Here is a 17,859-nt window from a genome sequence, read left to right on the forward strand (position 1 = left end):
ACTGCAGAGGATATTGTTGCAAATATTGCATTGATAGTCGCATATTTTTTTGCAGTTATATTGGAAATAATATCCATATGTACAGATGGTATTAGCGTGATAGGAATATGGAAATGGGGGACCAGTGTGTGGTACGATTTGAGTTTAGATAAACGATTAGTAATATACAATGTTCAAAGTGCATGAAATGAATTAAATTAGTACAAAGAAAAAATAATAAATAAAATAAAAAGAATAACAAGCATAAACCATTAGGACATCAGGTATTTTTTAACATCGGGTATTTTGACAGGATACTAGCATGCAGCACAATTGGTTTCAAGAAATTTCACTGTAGGCAAGTAAAGGCGCAAAATTGCTAGGCATTCCTATGTACCCATTATGTGAATAACAGGAGGTGATGATTGATAAAATCCGTAAAAAGTCTGTGTGGGAAAAAGAAGGGGACTAAATACAACGTTCTGAAAAGTTTTCAAAGTCCACACAAATGGCTGCCTTCCTGGAAGAGCTGAACCTAAGCCCCAACAATCTGCAGAAAGAACACAAGGAGAGGAGGCGCCTCTAAGTGCAGTATTAAAACCAGATTTATTAAAAAAACTCTGTGCAAAACACTCACATTTTGTAGAATAACATTGGGCATGTAATGTGGCTAAAAGTCCAGGAGGAGAGGGGTCCGTCAGATCCGTCACAACTAGCGCTGGGTCCTGCTGTGCGTGCGGCTGTGCCTGAACACCGCTGAAGCCGGCCGCGGTGATGGAGTTCCAGAGCGAGGCCTGGGACGCTGATGGAAGGCAGGCGCGGAGCTGTGACGTCACTGGAATGCGACGCGTTTCGTGAGCGTGCGGGCTACGATGGCACGGTAGCCGCGCTCCTTCATCAAAGCTACAGATGAAACGAGGAAGTGGTTTAAGAAGAGAATGGGGGCGGGGACTGGAGAGAGAAGGGGAGGAAGGAAGAGCGGATTGACAAGAACACAGGGAGGGAGGGGAGGGAGAGGAGGACGGAGAATAATGGCTATGTGCCTGGTTTATCCAAAGAAATGACAAGGTGTGTGTTAATATATAGAGAAGTATATGTGTAAATAAAATAAAATAAAATAAAGATGGATATTAGTAAGGATGAATTTAATTAGAGATAAAAATGAAATTAAATAAATAGTAAGTATGAGAAATGGAAAAATGATGAAAAAAAAAAAAAAAATGAAAAATAATACTAATACTACAAAAATAAAAATGAAAGAGAGAGCAAAAAAGAAGAAAAATAGACGTGATACGTCAGAGTAATTATAGGAGAATGATGATGATAATAATGGATGCTAATAGGGATAAATAAGATTAAATGAGGGTATTATTGTATCATGAGATGATAATTTAGGAAGAAGATATACGATATATATAAAAAAGAGAGAAGAATAATTTCTCGAGGTCATAAAAAACTGCTGATTAGCCCTAGATCACATATGTGTGATAAATTAAATGGGATAATGAGCCTTACTGTAATAATTAAAAATTAGAAATTGAGATTATTAATACATCTATATACATATACACATATGTGCATATATGTGCACAGGTATGTATTCAGTCAGATGCATGCGCACGCATAAGCGGACCCACTACTGAGTGGCTCCCATGCATGCGCCGCTCATAACAATAACAACATTAAGATAAAAAGAGAGGGGCCTATCCTTTTAAAAACAGAGGGAGCCCATGTATATAAAGATATACATAGGTTTTTTTATGTTTCATTTTATAAAAAACACAATCAAAACACAAGAACAGAAGCAAAAACAAAAACAAAAAACAAGGACAAGGAATTTTTAATTATTACAGTAAGGCTCATTATCCCATTTAATTTATCACACATATGTGATCTAGGGCTAATCAGCAGTTTTTTATGACCTCGAGAAATTATTCTTCTCTCTTTTTTATATATATCGTATATCTTCTTCCTAAATTATCATCTCATGATACAATAATACCCTCATTTAATCTTATTTATCCCTATTAGCATCCATTATTATCATCATCATTCTCCTATAATTACTCTGACGTATCACGTCTATTTTTCTTCTTTTTTGCTCTCTCTTTCATTTTTATTTTTGTAGTATTAGTATTATTTTTCATTTTTTTTTTTTTTTTTTTTTTCATCATTTTTCCATTTCTCATACTTACTATTTATTTAATTTCATTTTTATCTCTAATTAAATTCATCCTTACTAATATCCATCTTTATTTTATTTTATTTTATTTACACATATACTTCTCTATATATTAACACACACCTTGTCATTTCTTTGGATAAACCAGGCACATAGCCATTATTCTCCGTCCTCCTCTCCCTCCCCTCCCTCCCTGTGTTCTTGTCAATCCGCTCTTCCTTCCTCCCCTTCTCTCTCCAGTCCCCGCCCCCATTCTCTTCTTAAACCACTTCCTCGTTTCATCTGTAGCTTTGATGAAGGAGCGCGGCTACCGTGCCATCGTAGCCCGCACGCTCACGAAACGCGTCGCATTCCAGTGACGTCACAGCTCTGCGCCTGCCTTCCATCAGCGTCCCAGGCCTCGCTCTGGAACTCCATCACCGCGGCCGGCTTCAGCGGTGTTCAGGCACAGCCGCACGCACAGCAGGACCCAGCGCTAGTTGTGACGGATCTGACGGACCCCTCTCCTCCTGGACTTTTAGCCACATTACATGCCCAATGTTATTCTACAAAATGTGAGTGTTTTGCACAGAGTTTTTTTAATAAATCTGGTTTTAATACTGCACTTAGAGGCGCCTCCTCTCCTTGTGTTCTTTCTGCAGATTGTTGGGGCTTAGGTTCAGCTCTTCCAGGAAGGCAGCCATTTGTGTGGACTTTGAAAACTTTTCAGAACGTTGTATTTAGTCCCCTTCTTTTTCCCACACAGACTTTTTACGGATTTTATCAATCATCACCTCCTGTTATTCACATAATGGGTACATAGGAATGCCTAGCAATTTTGCGCCTTTACTTGCCTACAGTGAAATTTCTTGAAACCAATTGTGCTGCATGCTAGTATCCTGTCAAAATACCCAATGTTAAAAAATACCTGATGTCCTAATGGTTTATGCTTGTTATTCTTTTTATTTTATTTATTATTTTTTCTTTGTACTAATTTAATTCATTTCATGCACTTTGAACATTGTATATTACTAATCGTTTATCTAAACTCAAATCGTACCACACACTGGTCCCCCATTTCCATATTCCTATCACGCTAATACCATCTGTACATATGGATATTATTTCCAATATAACTGCAAAAAAATATGCGACTATCAATGCAATATTTGCAACAATATCCTCTGCAGTTCATTTTTCTGACACGATCAAATTGCAGGGTAGGACACGTCAGAGCCTCTGTGGCAAATTCAAACAATTAGAGAGATTGATTTGCACCACCAACTTTCATTGGTGGGACAAATTCTTTCTACAACAATACATTGACCTAAATGTTTCCCCTAGAGGCCTACGTGTGATGAAGGATTGTCCCCTCTACCTGAGTGAAGAGTTAAAAAAGGAATGGGCTAGCATTGCAGAATTCTGCACCACGAAGTGGATGGGAACACTCATCTCTCACCGTACGGACAAATTTAACTCGGCTAACCAACTAATCAATTCCGTCATTGAAGAGATATCTAGATCCTCAACTGAGATTCCTTCGTCATGGTTAGAGATATTAAAAGAGAAAACACAAAAAGATGAGGATAATTTCATACACAAAAAAATGGGGAAATTGAAACGTGACCTGGATGATTATAACTTAAATAGGATCTTTTCATGGAACAAAAAGAATATGCCTTACACACCTCCCACTCACACTAATTCTCATTCCCTAAGCCATACTAGGCAGGACCCCGTACCCCTCAGTCACCCTCCTATACCTCTTATGAGTATTCGTTTTTCAAATGATAAAATTCCCTATATACAGCAGCGGAATAGTCGTCACCCACAGCTTTCCAACCCATTGCCTCGTCATTCCTACAATGGCGATAATAACAAAAATGATGAACTCATCCGTGCTCTACACCAATTCTATAATAGGCCCCCTAACCCGCAAATCCCGACTCCATTCACTTTCTCTGGCCCCAGTGTTCCAGTTGCTCCCATTGAGGTTCAAAACAAGTCTAGTGGTTCTTCTCCCACCTCTAACCCAGTGAATTTACCTACCTCCACTAAACCAGAATCTTCCCAAATTGAGATATTACCTACCTCGAACAACCCAATCTCTTGTGGTCCCCCATCTGCACCCTCCTCCAGTACCACACCATCTTCTATTGTTCCTTTTTTAGTGCCCAGTCCTCCTCTTGCACAAACCTCCCGAAAAAGAAAACTCATAGAAGAGGATGCAGAGGGGGACAAAAGAGAAAATCAGACAAACATACTGAAATACCCCAAACTATAAAAATATTCAACCTATCCTCATATACGCTATCTCAGGCAGACTTATCCCTTCTCGGTCGAGGACTCAATTTTGCACCAACTAACAAACCAAACCCTTTTGTTCTTTTTAAAGATTTAAATGCTTATGTACGTAATCTTACTCTAAAAAGGCACTTTCATATCCAATCCGAGAAATCAGCCAACACCCTACGCAACCCCGATTCCCAGATCAGTTCCACTATAGCACCACCTGAACTCAGCCCTGAACTCCCTTCAGATGCTGATAGTTCTGACGTATTTGATAGTGATGACGCATTACTTCACATACTGACCCAGCATCTTGCAACATCCCCTCCAATTATCCATACCTCATTAAAACCTAAGTCAATATTTTTTCCTACACAATCTAAGGGCCCTTATATAGAAGCATTCTATAGAATTGTTTTTTCAGACTTACAGAAACTGTGCGAATCATCCTCGGCTTCCAAGTCCAACAACTTATCCCCCTCAGAAATTAAAGCTCTTGATCAAATCATCCATAGAGAGGATTTGGTAATAAAATCTGCCGATAAGGGAGGGGGTATTGTATTACAGAATAAAGCAGATTATCTTAAGGAATCATACAGGTTACTTTCAGATAACAGGACATACGTCAAACTTTCTAAAGACCCCACTACCGAATATGCCATGGAAGCTGACCAACTGATTTCTACTGCCCTGCAAAAAGGTATTATCTCCAAAACTGAGAAGTCTTTCTTGCATAAAACTTTCCACCAGGTACCCTATTTTTACCACCTACCTAAGATTCATAAAAGCTTAGAGGATCCCCCAGGTAGACCTATCGTGGCAGCCATGGAGAGTGTCACCACGGGCTTTAGTCTATATATTGACCAATTTCTACAACCCATAGTTGCCCAGTTACAATCGTACATTCGGGATGGTACTCACCTTATGGAAATGTTGTCCCTATATAAGTGGGAGCCTACTTACATCTGGCTCTCACTAGACGTATGCTCACTGTATACCTCCATTCCACATGACTTTGGACTGATGGCACTGGAGCATTTCCTATCCACAGATCCCCTGATCAACATGCGCCAAGCGGAGTTTGTTGTGCAAGCAGCAAGGTTTTGCTTGACGCATAACTACTTCTCCTTTAATGGAGAGCATTACCAACAGATACAGGGCACAGCAATGGGGGCAAACTTTGCACCATCTTACGCTAACCTAGCGATGGGTCTATGGGAAAATAATTTTATTTATAAAAACAATCCCTTTGCGGCCAACATCATATTCTTCGGTAGATATATCGATGATCTAATCATCATCTGGGACGGGGATATTGACCTAATCAACTCCTTTGTTCAACATTGTAATACCAACCCTCATGGGTTGTCCTTTACGTCAGTTACTGACCCGGCTACCATTGCTTTTCTCGACCTAGAATTAGGACATGATGGTTCCATCATTACTTCTAAAAACTATACTAAGCCTACAGCAGGTAATTCCTATTTACACTTCAACAGTTGTCATCTTCCCAAATGGGTTACAAATATTCCAAAAGGACAGTTCTGCCGGCTTCGTCAGAACTGCACCAAGGATTCAGATTATATCGAACTAAGTGAAACCCTCAAGAAAAAGTTCCATGACAAAAAATACCCCAAACCCCTGGTGGAAGATGCCTTTAGTTATTACCTGCAAGGTAAACCATCAAAACCCAAAACCAATCCATCGACTTATGATGGGTCTAGCAATTTTATAACCACTTTTCATAATAAGTACAAAGGTATGGAGAAGATTCTGGAAAAACATTGGGGGATACTACATCAAGACCCCCATCTAAAAACATCACTTCCAACTCGTCCCAAGGTCATCTATCGCAGGGCTCCCAATCTTAAAAATAAGATTGCACCCAGCAAGTTCAAATCCATCCCAACAGTATTGTCTGCACCTACGTTGATCCCCCTAGTAGGCATGTACCAGTGCCGAAAGGCCTTATGCAAAACTTGCAACTTCATTCAGCATGGACAGAAGTCCTTTACCACTAAGGGTAAGACCTTTGTGCTAAAGGAATTCTACAATTGTTCATCCGATTTCGTCGTCTATGGCCTCATGTGTCCGTGTGGCCTAATGTATGTGGGCCGTACAATTAGACCCCTGAGACAAAGATTTGGGGAACACAGAAGGCTCATAGAAGGTGAAACAGATCCTCACAGTGTTCCAAGACATTTTTCCTTGGCCCACCAAGGTTCTACTGAGGGACTGAAAGTGTGGGTCATTGAACAGATCCCGAGGTTTCTCCCGGCGGCTGAAAGATTCAAAAAGCTCTGTGCACGTGAGACTTTTTGGATCTATACCCTAGATGTACTCGCGCCGGGAGGAATCAATGAAAGTATTGAGATTGCAACTATTTTGTAAACACAACAATATATATACCTCAATATACTTATTTTATTTATTCTCTTGTTTACCATCAACAATCAAATGAGAAAGCTGTTCTAATGATAACCACACACTGACTCTAAAGGTCAGATGGGTTCCTTGTCCTTGTTTTTTGTTTTTGTTTTTGCTTCTGTTCTTGTGTTTTGATTGTGTTTTTTATAAAATGAAACATAAAAAAACCCATGTATATCTTTATATACATGGGCTCCCTCTGTTTTTAAAAGGATAGGCCCCTCTCTTTTTATCTTAATGTTGTTATTGTTATGAGCGGCGCATGCATGGGAGCCACTCAGTAGTGGGTCCGCTTATGCGTGCGCATGCATCTGACTGAATACATACCTGTGCACATATATGCACATATGTGTATATGTATATAGATGTATTAATAATCTCAATTTCTAATTTTTAATTATTACAGTAAGGCTCATTATCCCATTTAATTTATCACACATATGTGATCTAGGGCTAATCAGCAGTTTTTTATGACCTCGAGAAATTATTCTTCTCTCTTTTTTATATATATCGTATATCTTCTTCCTAAATTATCATCTCATGATACAATAATACCCTCATTTAATCTTATTTATCCCTATTAGCATCCATTATTATCATCATCATTCTCCTATAATTACTCTGACGTATCACGTCTATTTTTCTTCTTTTTTGCTCTCTCTTTCATTTTTATTTTTGTAGTATTAGTATTATTTTTCATTTTTTTTTTTTTTTTTTTTTTTTTCATCATTTTTCCATTTCTCATACTTACTATTTATTTAATTTCATTTTTATCTCTAATTAAATTCATCCTTACTAATATCCATCTTTATTTTATTTTATTTTATTTACACATATACTTCTCTATATATTAACACACACCTTGTCATTTCTTTGGATAAACCAGGCACATAGCCATTATTCTCCGTCCTCCTCTCCCTCCCCTCCCTCCCTGTGTTCTTGTCAATCCGCTCTTCCTTCCTCCCCTTCTCTCTCCAGTCCCCGCCCCCATTCTCTTCTTAAACCACTTCCTCGTTTCATCTGTAGCTTTGATGAAGGAGCGCGGCTACCGTGCCATCGTAGCCCGCACGCTCACGAAACGCGTCGCATTCCAGTGACGTCACAGCTCCGCGCCTGCCTTCCATCAGCGTCCCAGGCCTCGCTCTGGAACTCCATCACCGCGGCCGGCTTCAGCGGTGTTCAGGCACAGCCGCACGCACAGCAGGACCCAGCGCTAGTTGTGACGGATCTGACGGACCCCTCTCCTCCTGGACTTTTAGCCACATTACATGCCCAATGTTATTCTACAAAATGTGAGTGTTTTGCAAGTTTTTTTAATAAATCTGGTTTTAATACTGCACTTAGAGGCGCCTCCTCTCCTTGTGTTCTTTCTGCAGATTGTTGGGGCTTAGGTTCAGCTCTTCCAGGAAGGCAGCCATTTGTGTGGACTTTGAAAACTTTTCAGAACGTTGTATTTAGTCCCCTTCTTTTTCCCACACAGACTTTTTACGGATTTTATCAATCATCACCTCCTGTTATTCACATAATGGGTACATAGGAATGCCTAGCAATTTTGCGCCTTTACTTGCCTACACCAAATAATGGGCCTTCTCTAGTCTTGTGCTTTTCTTTCTTTTGCAAAAATGGATAAAAAACATGAAATATTTTATTATTTCATATTCTAAAAAACAATCCCCCTGCAGTTCTGGCCTAATATGCATAATTGATTGATTACAATTGATATTGATAACATCATAAAGGCTTTTGTATGCTGAATTTCTGGTGAGTGCAATCCCTTTGGGGTTGATTCCCCTTCACGCAGTGATTATCTTTGGTGGAAGAAGCTCCTCACTCCTACAGAACACAGCTGCTTGAGCTTTCCTAGATCTCCTTGTTCACCGGTTTTTCTTCCTATTTCCAAAAGTGTCTGGGAAGTTCTGACACATAGCGCTGCTGCAATAAGACATTAGAGACTTTGCATTGTTTTTTGGTTTTCTATGATTTTATTGCCTATATACATATGTTTTATTATTTAAGTAGCTGCTTTATTTATACTATATCATATATTGAGTTGGTTCCTAGCACGGAGTAGTGTGAGGTAGAGTCGGTTATATTTTCACACTTTCTTGGTACATATACAATATTTAGGTCTCTCTGCAGCCATGGATGTCCTCCGATATTTGAGTAGTAGACACATTGATGTGAACGCTCTGTTCACTAATAACGAACCTACCACCATTGAGGTTAACTATAATGTAGCTTTGTCAGCATTGAGCCATACTTTAGAAAAACAAGTACGCACCTGGTGGGATATTTGCACTCTTGAGCAATACATTAAGGAGAAAATCATTATCAGAAGTCTATGGTGGGACATTGGCCCACAGGACAGTCTGGATGATCAGGGCTCGGCTCAGGAGTGGCTAGATTTTTTCAATGGAGTGAGTTACAAATTGCAAGAACTAGTACTCCAAAGAAAAAAATGTAAAATGGCAAATATAGAATTAAGAATTACTGACCTACAGCAACAATTAGAACCTATTAAAGATAGTCAGCAAATCATTGATTTTAACGTTAGAGTTCAAAAGAAATTAGAAAAAGTAGACAGAGAAACACAAAAAAAGAAAATAAAGAAATATCACAGGGACCTAGAAGGTGGAAAAGAGGACCTAGAAGGTGGAAAAGAGGGCGGATGAGGAGAGACAAACAAAAGGGATATAACCAGAAGGGATATTGTCAATCAAATACATTTGATATCCCTGTATACAATAGATTTCAGCCATTACAGGAATATTAGACAAATCAAGAAAATTACACCAGTCAACCCCAATCCCGTCCTTTTTTAGGGAAAGGGAGGGGGTTTCAAAGAAGGGGACGGGGACAACCCTCACGCAGAGGAAGGCCCCCACCGTATTCCCAGACTCCAATCCAACACAGGGCCCCACAACAACTCAGCACAGGGGTCCACAACCCTGGAATCATCAAAAAATCCCCCATTGGAAGGAACAACAGCCACAACAGGAAAAAGTTAATGTTTAAATTAAATTAATTAAATTAATTTAAATTTAAATTAATGTTAAAGTTAATGTTCCAATTAAAGGAAATATCGGGGCTGTAGGGCAGGATCTAGAATCCAAAAAAAGAAGAAGGGGGTCGGAGTAGGAGGTATTTTCAACCTTTCTGATGCAAAATTATCACATAAGGAAATGAACATCTTGAACTTAGGTTTAAAATGTGGTTTAAAGAAACCTATCAATAAATTTGATGTCTTCATCGACATCCACAAATATATCAGAAAGTTGAACATCAAGAAATATTTTATAGGTTGCAATTCTTCTTCTACTACTGTCACTGTTCAGAAGCCCAATGAAGTGATTAATAGTGGCCTAAAGAATAAATCTCTTTTCAATCCTCTTAATAACCCAAACCACCAAGTAGAGGTGTTTAAAAGATTGATTCTACAGGACTTGGAACACCTCAAACCAAATAAAGAGGTGAACATGAGACACATTAGTGAGGGCATCACCATGTTAGAAGAAAGAAAATAAATCATCATAAGGCCAGCTGATAAGGGAGGAGGTGTGGTGATACTCCCAAAAGATTTCTATCATGGCCAGATCATGGAGATGTTATCTGATCAGGTGACATATAAACCTCTTGATAATGATCCAACTCAATCCTATAGGGATCAACTGAAAGTTCTGGTGGACATGGGATCAAAAAGTGGGGTCTTAACCGAGAAAGAGAAGCGGTTTTTATTGCCTTCCAGCAGCCGTATAGCTACATTATATACTCTGCCAAAGATCCATAAAGATCCCTCCAATCCTCCAGCGAGACCCATTGTAAATAGCTTTAAGTCGGTTTCTGCTAGAATGGGCCAGTACTTAGATTGTTTTTTACAAAAGAGCGTCATGAGTACTCGGTCGTATCTTAGAGACACTAAAAACTTTCTGAACTGTTTTCAGAACGTTGATTTGGCAGGTAAACCACAGGTCCTCTTGGTCACAGCAGACGTTGCATCTCTGTACTCCATTATACAGCACGATGATGCTCTTTTGGCGCTCAATTGGGCTCTATGCCAAAGAGATGACCTTCCCCACAATCAAAAAGTTTTTTTGAGGAATGCTCTTGATTTCTGTCTTAGTCACAATTAGATTTGGTATGGTGGCACATTTTATACACAACAGAGAGGAGTTGCGATGGGCGCGAAGTTTGCGCCTAGCATCGCAAATCTTTTCATGGCAGAGTGGGAGGATAAAACCATCTTTAGAGAACAACGTCTAGAATTAATTTTCTACAAACGCTTCATTGATGATCTGTTTTTTTATTTGGGCTTGGTCACCTGATTCATTGTAATTGTTTTTACAAACATTAAACTGTAATAATAACAATATAAGATTAACCTCTAATTGGCATAGTGACACAATTAATTTTCTTCATGTTACTGTGTATCGACGGAATGATAAATTAGAAACGAAGGTATACTTCAAAAAAACTGATAGGAACAGTTATTTATTTATCACCAGTGGCCATCACCCCCTATGGCTCAGAAATATTCCAAAAGGACAAATCATGAGGGTGAAAAGAAATTGCTCTGAAGAGGCTGAGTTCTTTCTCCAATCCAAAATCCTCACGGAAACAAGAAGTAGATCAGGAGAGTTCCGATGTGCCATCCAAGAAAGAAAATAATTGCAATAAAGAATGGGGTTTCATCTCTCAATTCCACTCTCAGTATAAGGAAGTTGAGGACATCTTAAAAAGCATTGGCATATTCTTCTAATGGACAAGAAACTCACTACTGTACTACCACCCACACCTCAATTTATTTACAGAAAAAACAAGAATTTTGGTGACAAAGTGATAAAAAAAGTGATAGATCCCCCCAAACGCCCTCAGACATTTTGGGATCAAAACTTTTTTTTGCATGCGGGAAATGTAAAGCATGCAGGGAGGTTGCTAGACCCCTTAGGGGCATTGATAATTTTGTCTCTCCTGTTAATAATCGATCCTTTGACATCAAACAGTTTATAACGTGCAATAGTACTTATGTGGTCTATGCTCTAAAATGCCCCTGCGGCCTGATCTACATAGGCCGTACCAAAAGACTGCTACGAGTTAGAATCGCTGAGCATATTCATAATATCAAAATAAGTTACAAGGACCATAATGTTTCATTACATTTTGAGTTAAAACATAATATGGATCCCACGGGGTTGGAATTTTGGGGTGTGGAACATCTCCAAACTCATTGGAGAGGTATAAATCGCATCCGAGAATTATCCAAACGTGAAACTCGGTGGATTTATTCTGTAGATGTACTCTCCCCCAAAGGCCTTAACATTGAGCTGGATATTAATTGTTTTATCAGTGACACATAGTATTTTATCTAACACATTATTTATTTGCACAGGTTGACTCATATAGCCCCGTGTAGTCTCTGTCATACATAATAGCTATCCCATATATAGTATAGAAAGAATGTAGGTTTTAAATTTCTGAATTTCATGTAGGTCATAATTTTACATTATTTTAAAGTCATTTTTTAGATTGCAAATATTTTATATTGTTTATTTTATATGGACCGTTTTTATATTGTTTGTATTATGTGGAGCATGTATCATTTTTAGTTTTAGTGCCATTGTATTGCACCCTCCATGCATGTTTGTCCTGATGCTCATACTAATGCTGAGGGCAGTCGCCCAGTATGGAAATAATATATGTTGTATTATAGATTGTTGAAACAGGATAAATTAGCTGGCAGGTTGATATATACATCCCATCAGAAAATTATACATGCCCCGAAGTGTTATATATGGAATTATATCTGCATGGTTGATATTTGTATCACTATAAATATATGTAAGGTATATTCTTGTAAATAGGCATGTAGGTCATTTTCCTTTAAGAGTCCGGTGGTGACAGACTTAGAGCAGACTTGAGATTTTTTGAGAGATTAGGGCTACTTTAGTAATTATTCCCCACTGCTAACAGCTCCCCGGGTACTGATATATGCGCAGCGGGGATTTGCCAGCAGGACTCACCGCATTGGCTACTGAGCCTGTCACTCGTATAAATACCGACCCATCATGAGGTAGATTACGCCCTCAGACAACGTCCAGAAGTGACGAAACGCGTCAGGAACATAATCTACCGGAAGTGACGCGTGCGTTCCATGCACCGGAGAGGAACCAGGAAGTGTGTGGTTTGCTGCACACAGGGAACACTCTGGAGGACCTCCCAGGAGTCAGGATTTCAGGCACAGTGCACTTTATAACAAATGCTCTATTTTATTGTATCTTTGGTACGCAGATCTTAATAAGGGGGGATATATTTGGATGATTTAAATAAAATCATTTTTAGCAATATTACGCTATGTGGATATTTTATTCCTCCCATATTTTATGCTGCATTAACCAAGAGTGTTAATGACATCTGGTGGCCGGGCAGAGGAGATGGAAATCTACTATTGATAACATCATAAAGGCTTTTGTATGCTGAATTTCTGGTGAGTGCAATCCCATTGGGGTTGATTCCCCTTCACGCGGTGATTATCTTTGGTGGAAGAAGCTCCTCACTCCTACAGAACACAGCTGCTTGAGCTTTCCTAGATCTCCTTGTTCACCGGTTTTTCTTCCTATTTCCAAAAGTGTCTGGGAAGTCCTGACACATAGCGCTGCTGCAATAAGACATTAGAGACTTTGCATCGTTTTTTGGTTTTCTATGATTTTATTGCCTATATACATATGGAAATACACTCTACTGTGGACTCAGAAAACAATAGTTAAGATGGTGCTGCTTTACCCCTGGAAACAAGTTTTTTAAAGTTTCTTTAAACAGTAAGTAATATGCGATTTGGGCTGGATTACAGTGGCTATAGTTTGATAATTACTTATTATAAAGGACTAAATGAAAAGAAGCATCAGAGTGGGAGAGTTTACCCCCTCTTTAAGAGCATTGGGCAGAAGTGATGTTTTGATGCTCTGCAATTATATGGAGACAGGTGGGGGCAATCTTCCCCTCACTTGTCTCCATGTCAGGCCAGGAGAAGGATCTGATCGCTGTCGATGGCTCTGGTAAGCGGCGAAGGGCACCAGAGAGCGGCGGGAGGGGGGCCCTCTCCCGCCGCCGATAAAAGTTATTTTGCGGCGAATCCGCCGCAGAGACCACTTTTATCTTGAAGTGGACCGCTCACTCTTGAAGAGAATATACAGAGGTTATGGTAGCTAGCTACTGGGGTTAATGATGCCTCTTCCTACCACATACACCAAATAATGGGCCTTCTCTAGTCTTGTGCTTTTCTTTCTTTTGCAAAAATGGATAAAAAACATGAAATATTTTATTATTTCATATTCTAAAAAACAATCTCCCTGAGGTTCTGGCCTAATATGCATAATGTTACAGAAATGGATGTACAATAAGTATGTTATAAATGAAGTTACAAGGAAATATGGCCTAGCAGGATTAGTGCTAGATACTTTCACAGTTGACCTGCTATTGTATTGGACCAATTGTTTTGATCTCTAACTACTATAGATGTTTTTAATGAAATATGTTGTGAATAAAATTTTGCTTTTGGATTTTAACAAGCTAAGTATTCACTTCTTCTGGAGTTATGTCACATGTAAGGCAGCTGCCCAATTTCAATGAGCTGCCCTATGAGTGAGAAATGCAGAAAACAAAAGTGCTTGAAACAATTTAACAGGTAGGCCCCACCAAACAGCATATATTAGCAAGATACTAGGGGGAGCCGTTAAGAATTTCCTGCAAAAGGGCAGTGTGTTTTAACACACTGCAGAAAAGCACACGATTTAGTGCATGTTCCCGCAATGCATGGGCGTAAATGAAGCCTGTGCGGCAGTTCCTACTAGTGTAGACGGGGCCACGTGATAGTCTTTCACATCACTATGCACACAGATGACACTTATGCATTCTCCAGAGAAAAGTGATAGTCTTAAAGTCCTCAAGAAATGCGATAACCTCTGGTCCATTACCCACACCACACTAGCAGGTTTACTGTTTTAGCAGTACATGCCACACATGCACAGTAGTGAAGTGCTTTTGGTGGGAGTATTGTACCCCTGGTTGGACAAACTGCAGTTATTCGCTGGCATCTTGCTGCTAGGGTATGCCTCTTTGCTCCAGAGCAGCTCTCTTGTTAATGAAGGGTTCCTTAAAGAGCCCCCCATTTAGTTGTATCCATCTACTACAGCAGCTATCTTATCCAGGGACTGGGGTTCAGCCTGGGTCAACCAAAGTTACAATTTCTAGGAAGGACCACATGCAAAGCAGTCCAGGGTAACTCATTTCACCGTCTTAGTGCGGTCAGCACCACAGGTTGCAGCCAGTCTTAGAGCAAGTGCATACAGTTATGCACTGGTAGGTTAAGCCTTATCACAGCACCAGGAACAGACATGGTTTGTAATAAGGCCACTCCCAGCCTAGTCAATATTTTAGACTTCAATAGCTTATAGTCTTGTGCTGATTCTGGGGCCTTTTCAAAGTATGTCTGCTGAGGATCCATGATCAGAAAAGGGGCCAGCACATCTCCCAATTAGCAATGGACAACACTGGAGGCAGTCATCTCAAGCATCTCCAGATTGGCTTCAACACTGTCTGTTACAGTGGGTTATTGTTGGGCCCACTGCACAGCTTTTCATGGGCCATCTCAGAGCCTTCACTGCATTTTGTTGGAGGGAAATCTGTCCAACCTGCAAATAATTGTTGGGTTTCTTGTTGGGCATTGATAAGCACCAAATACTCTTCCCCTTCTTTCACTGTTGATTTGCGGGGATTGGGGAAAAATCTTGTAAAAACAGAAGTCAGTGTTATTATTGCTCCACAAAATAAATGCAAAGGACTTACTTCAGCAAAAAGGCAAAGCAATAGGCTTATCTTCAGCCCACAATGCAAAATAGGAAGCAGAAAAAAAAATTGTTATTGATCCTTTACAACATGATTTTTTTTTTCTTGCAGAATTTCTACCAAGAAAATAAATGTTTTGTTGAAAGATTCCATCACTACATGGGAAGTACTGGCGATCAGCATCGCAGAAAATAAAGGTAAACACTTTTTTACACATTTAAAGCCCAATTCCAAGTTTTTATTTTGTTTTAAAATTCACTAGCTCTGAAACATTAAATATAAAAAAATGCATCTCTGGCTGCAATACTAATACTGCGGTCCCTTCAGACTCACCAAACTCCGATCTGATGGTGGTCTTGTTACATATTGACTGATGGCCAGCATCATTCAACCCACATCATGGGTGCACCCTGCAGTCACTGTACAATGATTCAGAGAATGACACTGACATTGTCACATCATGTAGCAACAAACTACCCCCCTCACATCATGTAGCACCCCCCTGAGCTCCAGGAGGCATGATGGTACCCCCAGAGACCGGGTGGGCTGACATTTCACTTCAGAGTGTAGATTACTTAGGCAATAGTGGGGAGTAAACAGATAGGCGCCAGTCACTTTAAAGCGTAACAACAAAGAGTTTTATGCTCACATTCCAAGCTCCAGTGAGAGAAGGTAAGTGCACAGGACATCCATGAACTAACAGACTCCAAAAAGGGGACAAAATGACTTGCAGTCTTCACAGATAATGAACCTTGATGCCAACTTTTTGCAATTGTAGCTTCTGACTGTAAAGCACTTGTAAGATCAGCTGCCAGCACCCCCGGGAGAAGACTCCATATTCCAGTGAGATCCAAGCACCATATACAAACTTTTCCAGCCCCTCGTTATATCTGGAGGTCCATAAAGGCTCCTCAACCCCAGGCTCCACAAGCTAGGTCACCAATTCAGACTTTCGTTCAGCCACATGGTCTGCACCAGACAATAGGCCTAAGAGGTTTCAGCAGCAAAACGCACACTTCCGCTGGGCAGGAGGCCCATGAGAGCAGACTGACTTCCCAAAGTCACTCCCTGAATATTTACACCCTCTCTCAGCATGCACCAGTGGCCAGGAAACTCTTACTGGTTGACTAGTTCTCATGCTATTACCAGAAGCAGCAGTGCCTGCTTAGGGCTGTGTGGCTACACTCAAAAAAAAATACATGTTGGGGGCTTGAGAATATGATGGCCTCCCTTGACTGTGCACGCCAGGTGCCTGTTGCTGGGTGTGAGTGGCATGCTCTGTGTTTGCTAGGTGCTCAGTGTGTCTCTGTACCTTTAAGAAGGGGTGGGCTCCCTTAAGTCTACCTGCCCTCCATCTATCCATCAGAATACATGTGCTTCCATTGTGGAGTCACTCATGAGCTAGTGATAGGGCTACAGATACCAGGGCGAGGTAATAGGAAACAGGCTGTGAAGCTGCAAGGCTTGATTTCCTGTTTCCCTTGCTATGGATGCTGGCACCTGCACTTGAATTCAATTGAAGAAGTTGCTCGAATGAGGATATTGCGGGATCCCTGGACAGGTAAGTGTCCTTTTTAAATGTCAGCAGCTACAGTATTTGTAGCTGCTAACCTTTTTTTTCTGAAGGAACCTGTAGCTCCTCTTTAACCACTTGCCTACCGGGCACTTTTACTCCCTTCCTGCCCAGGCCAATTTTCAGCTTTCAGCGCTGTCATACTTTGAATGACAATTGCACGGTCATTCAACACTGTGCCCATATGAAAATGTTATTTTTTTTACACAAATAAAGCTTTCTTTTGGTGGTATTTATTCACCACTGGGGTTTTTAATTTTTGCTAAACAAACAACATTTTGAAAAAAATAGGATTTTTTAAAACAGCTTACCTGTAAAATCCTTTTCTTTCGAAGGACATAACGGGACACAGAGCCACAGTAATTACTGATGGGTTATATAGGTATCACTGGTGATTGGACACTGGCACACCCTATCAGGAAGTTCAACCCCCTATATAATCCCTCCCCCTTGCAGGGATACCTCAGTTTTGTAGCCAAGCAATATAGTGTATTAGAAGAGGGGTGGGACCTCTGTGTCCCGTGATGTCCTTCGAAAGAAAAGGATTTTACAGGTAAGCTGTTTTAAAAAATCCTATTTTCTTTCTCGAACA

General features: G+C 40.1%; 1 protein-coding gene across 1 annotated transcript in view; it reads left to right on the forward strand.

The window, feature by feature from the left end:
- The window catches only part of LOC141133429 (complement C3-like), a 731,058-nt gene that overhangs the window by 392,579 nt on the left and 320,620 nt on the right, over window positions 1-17,859 (forward strand). Inside the window, exon 19 of the mRNA XM_073622815.1 lies at window positions 15,806-15,891. Within this exon, the coding sequence (XP_073478916.1) occupies window positions 15,806-15,891 (86 nt within the window). The remainder of the gene's footprint in view (window positions 1-15,805; window positions 15,892-17,859) is intronic.

The sequence above is a fragment of the Aquarana catesbeiana genome, linkage group LG03 (assembly GCF_042186555.1).
Source record: "Aquarana catesbeiana isolate 2022-GZ linkage group LG03, ASM4218655v1, whole genome shotgun sequence".
Taxonomy (NCBI): Eukaryota; Metazoa; Chordata; class Amphibia; order Anura; family Ranidae; genus Aquarana; species Aquarana catesbeiana.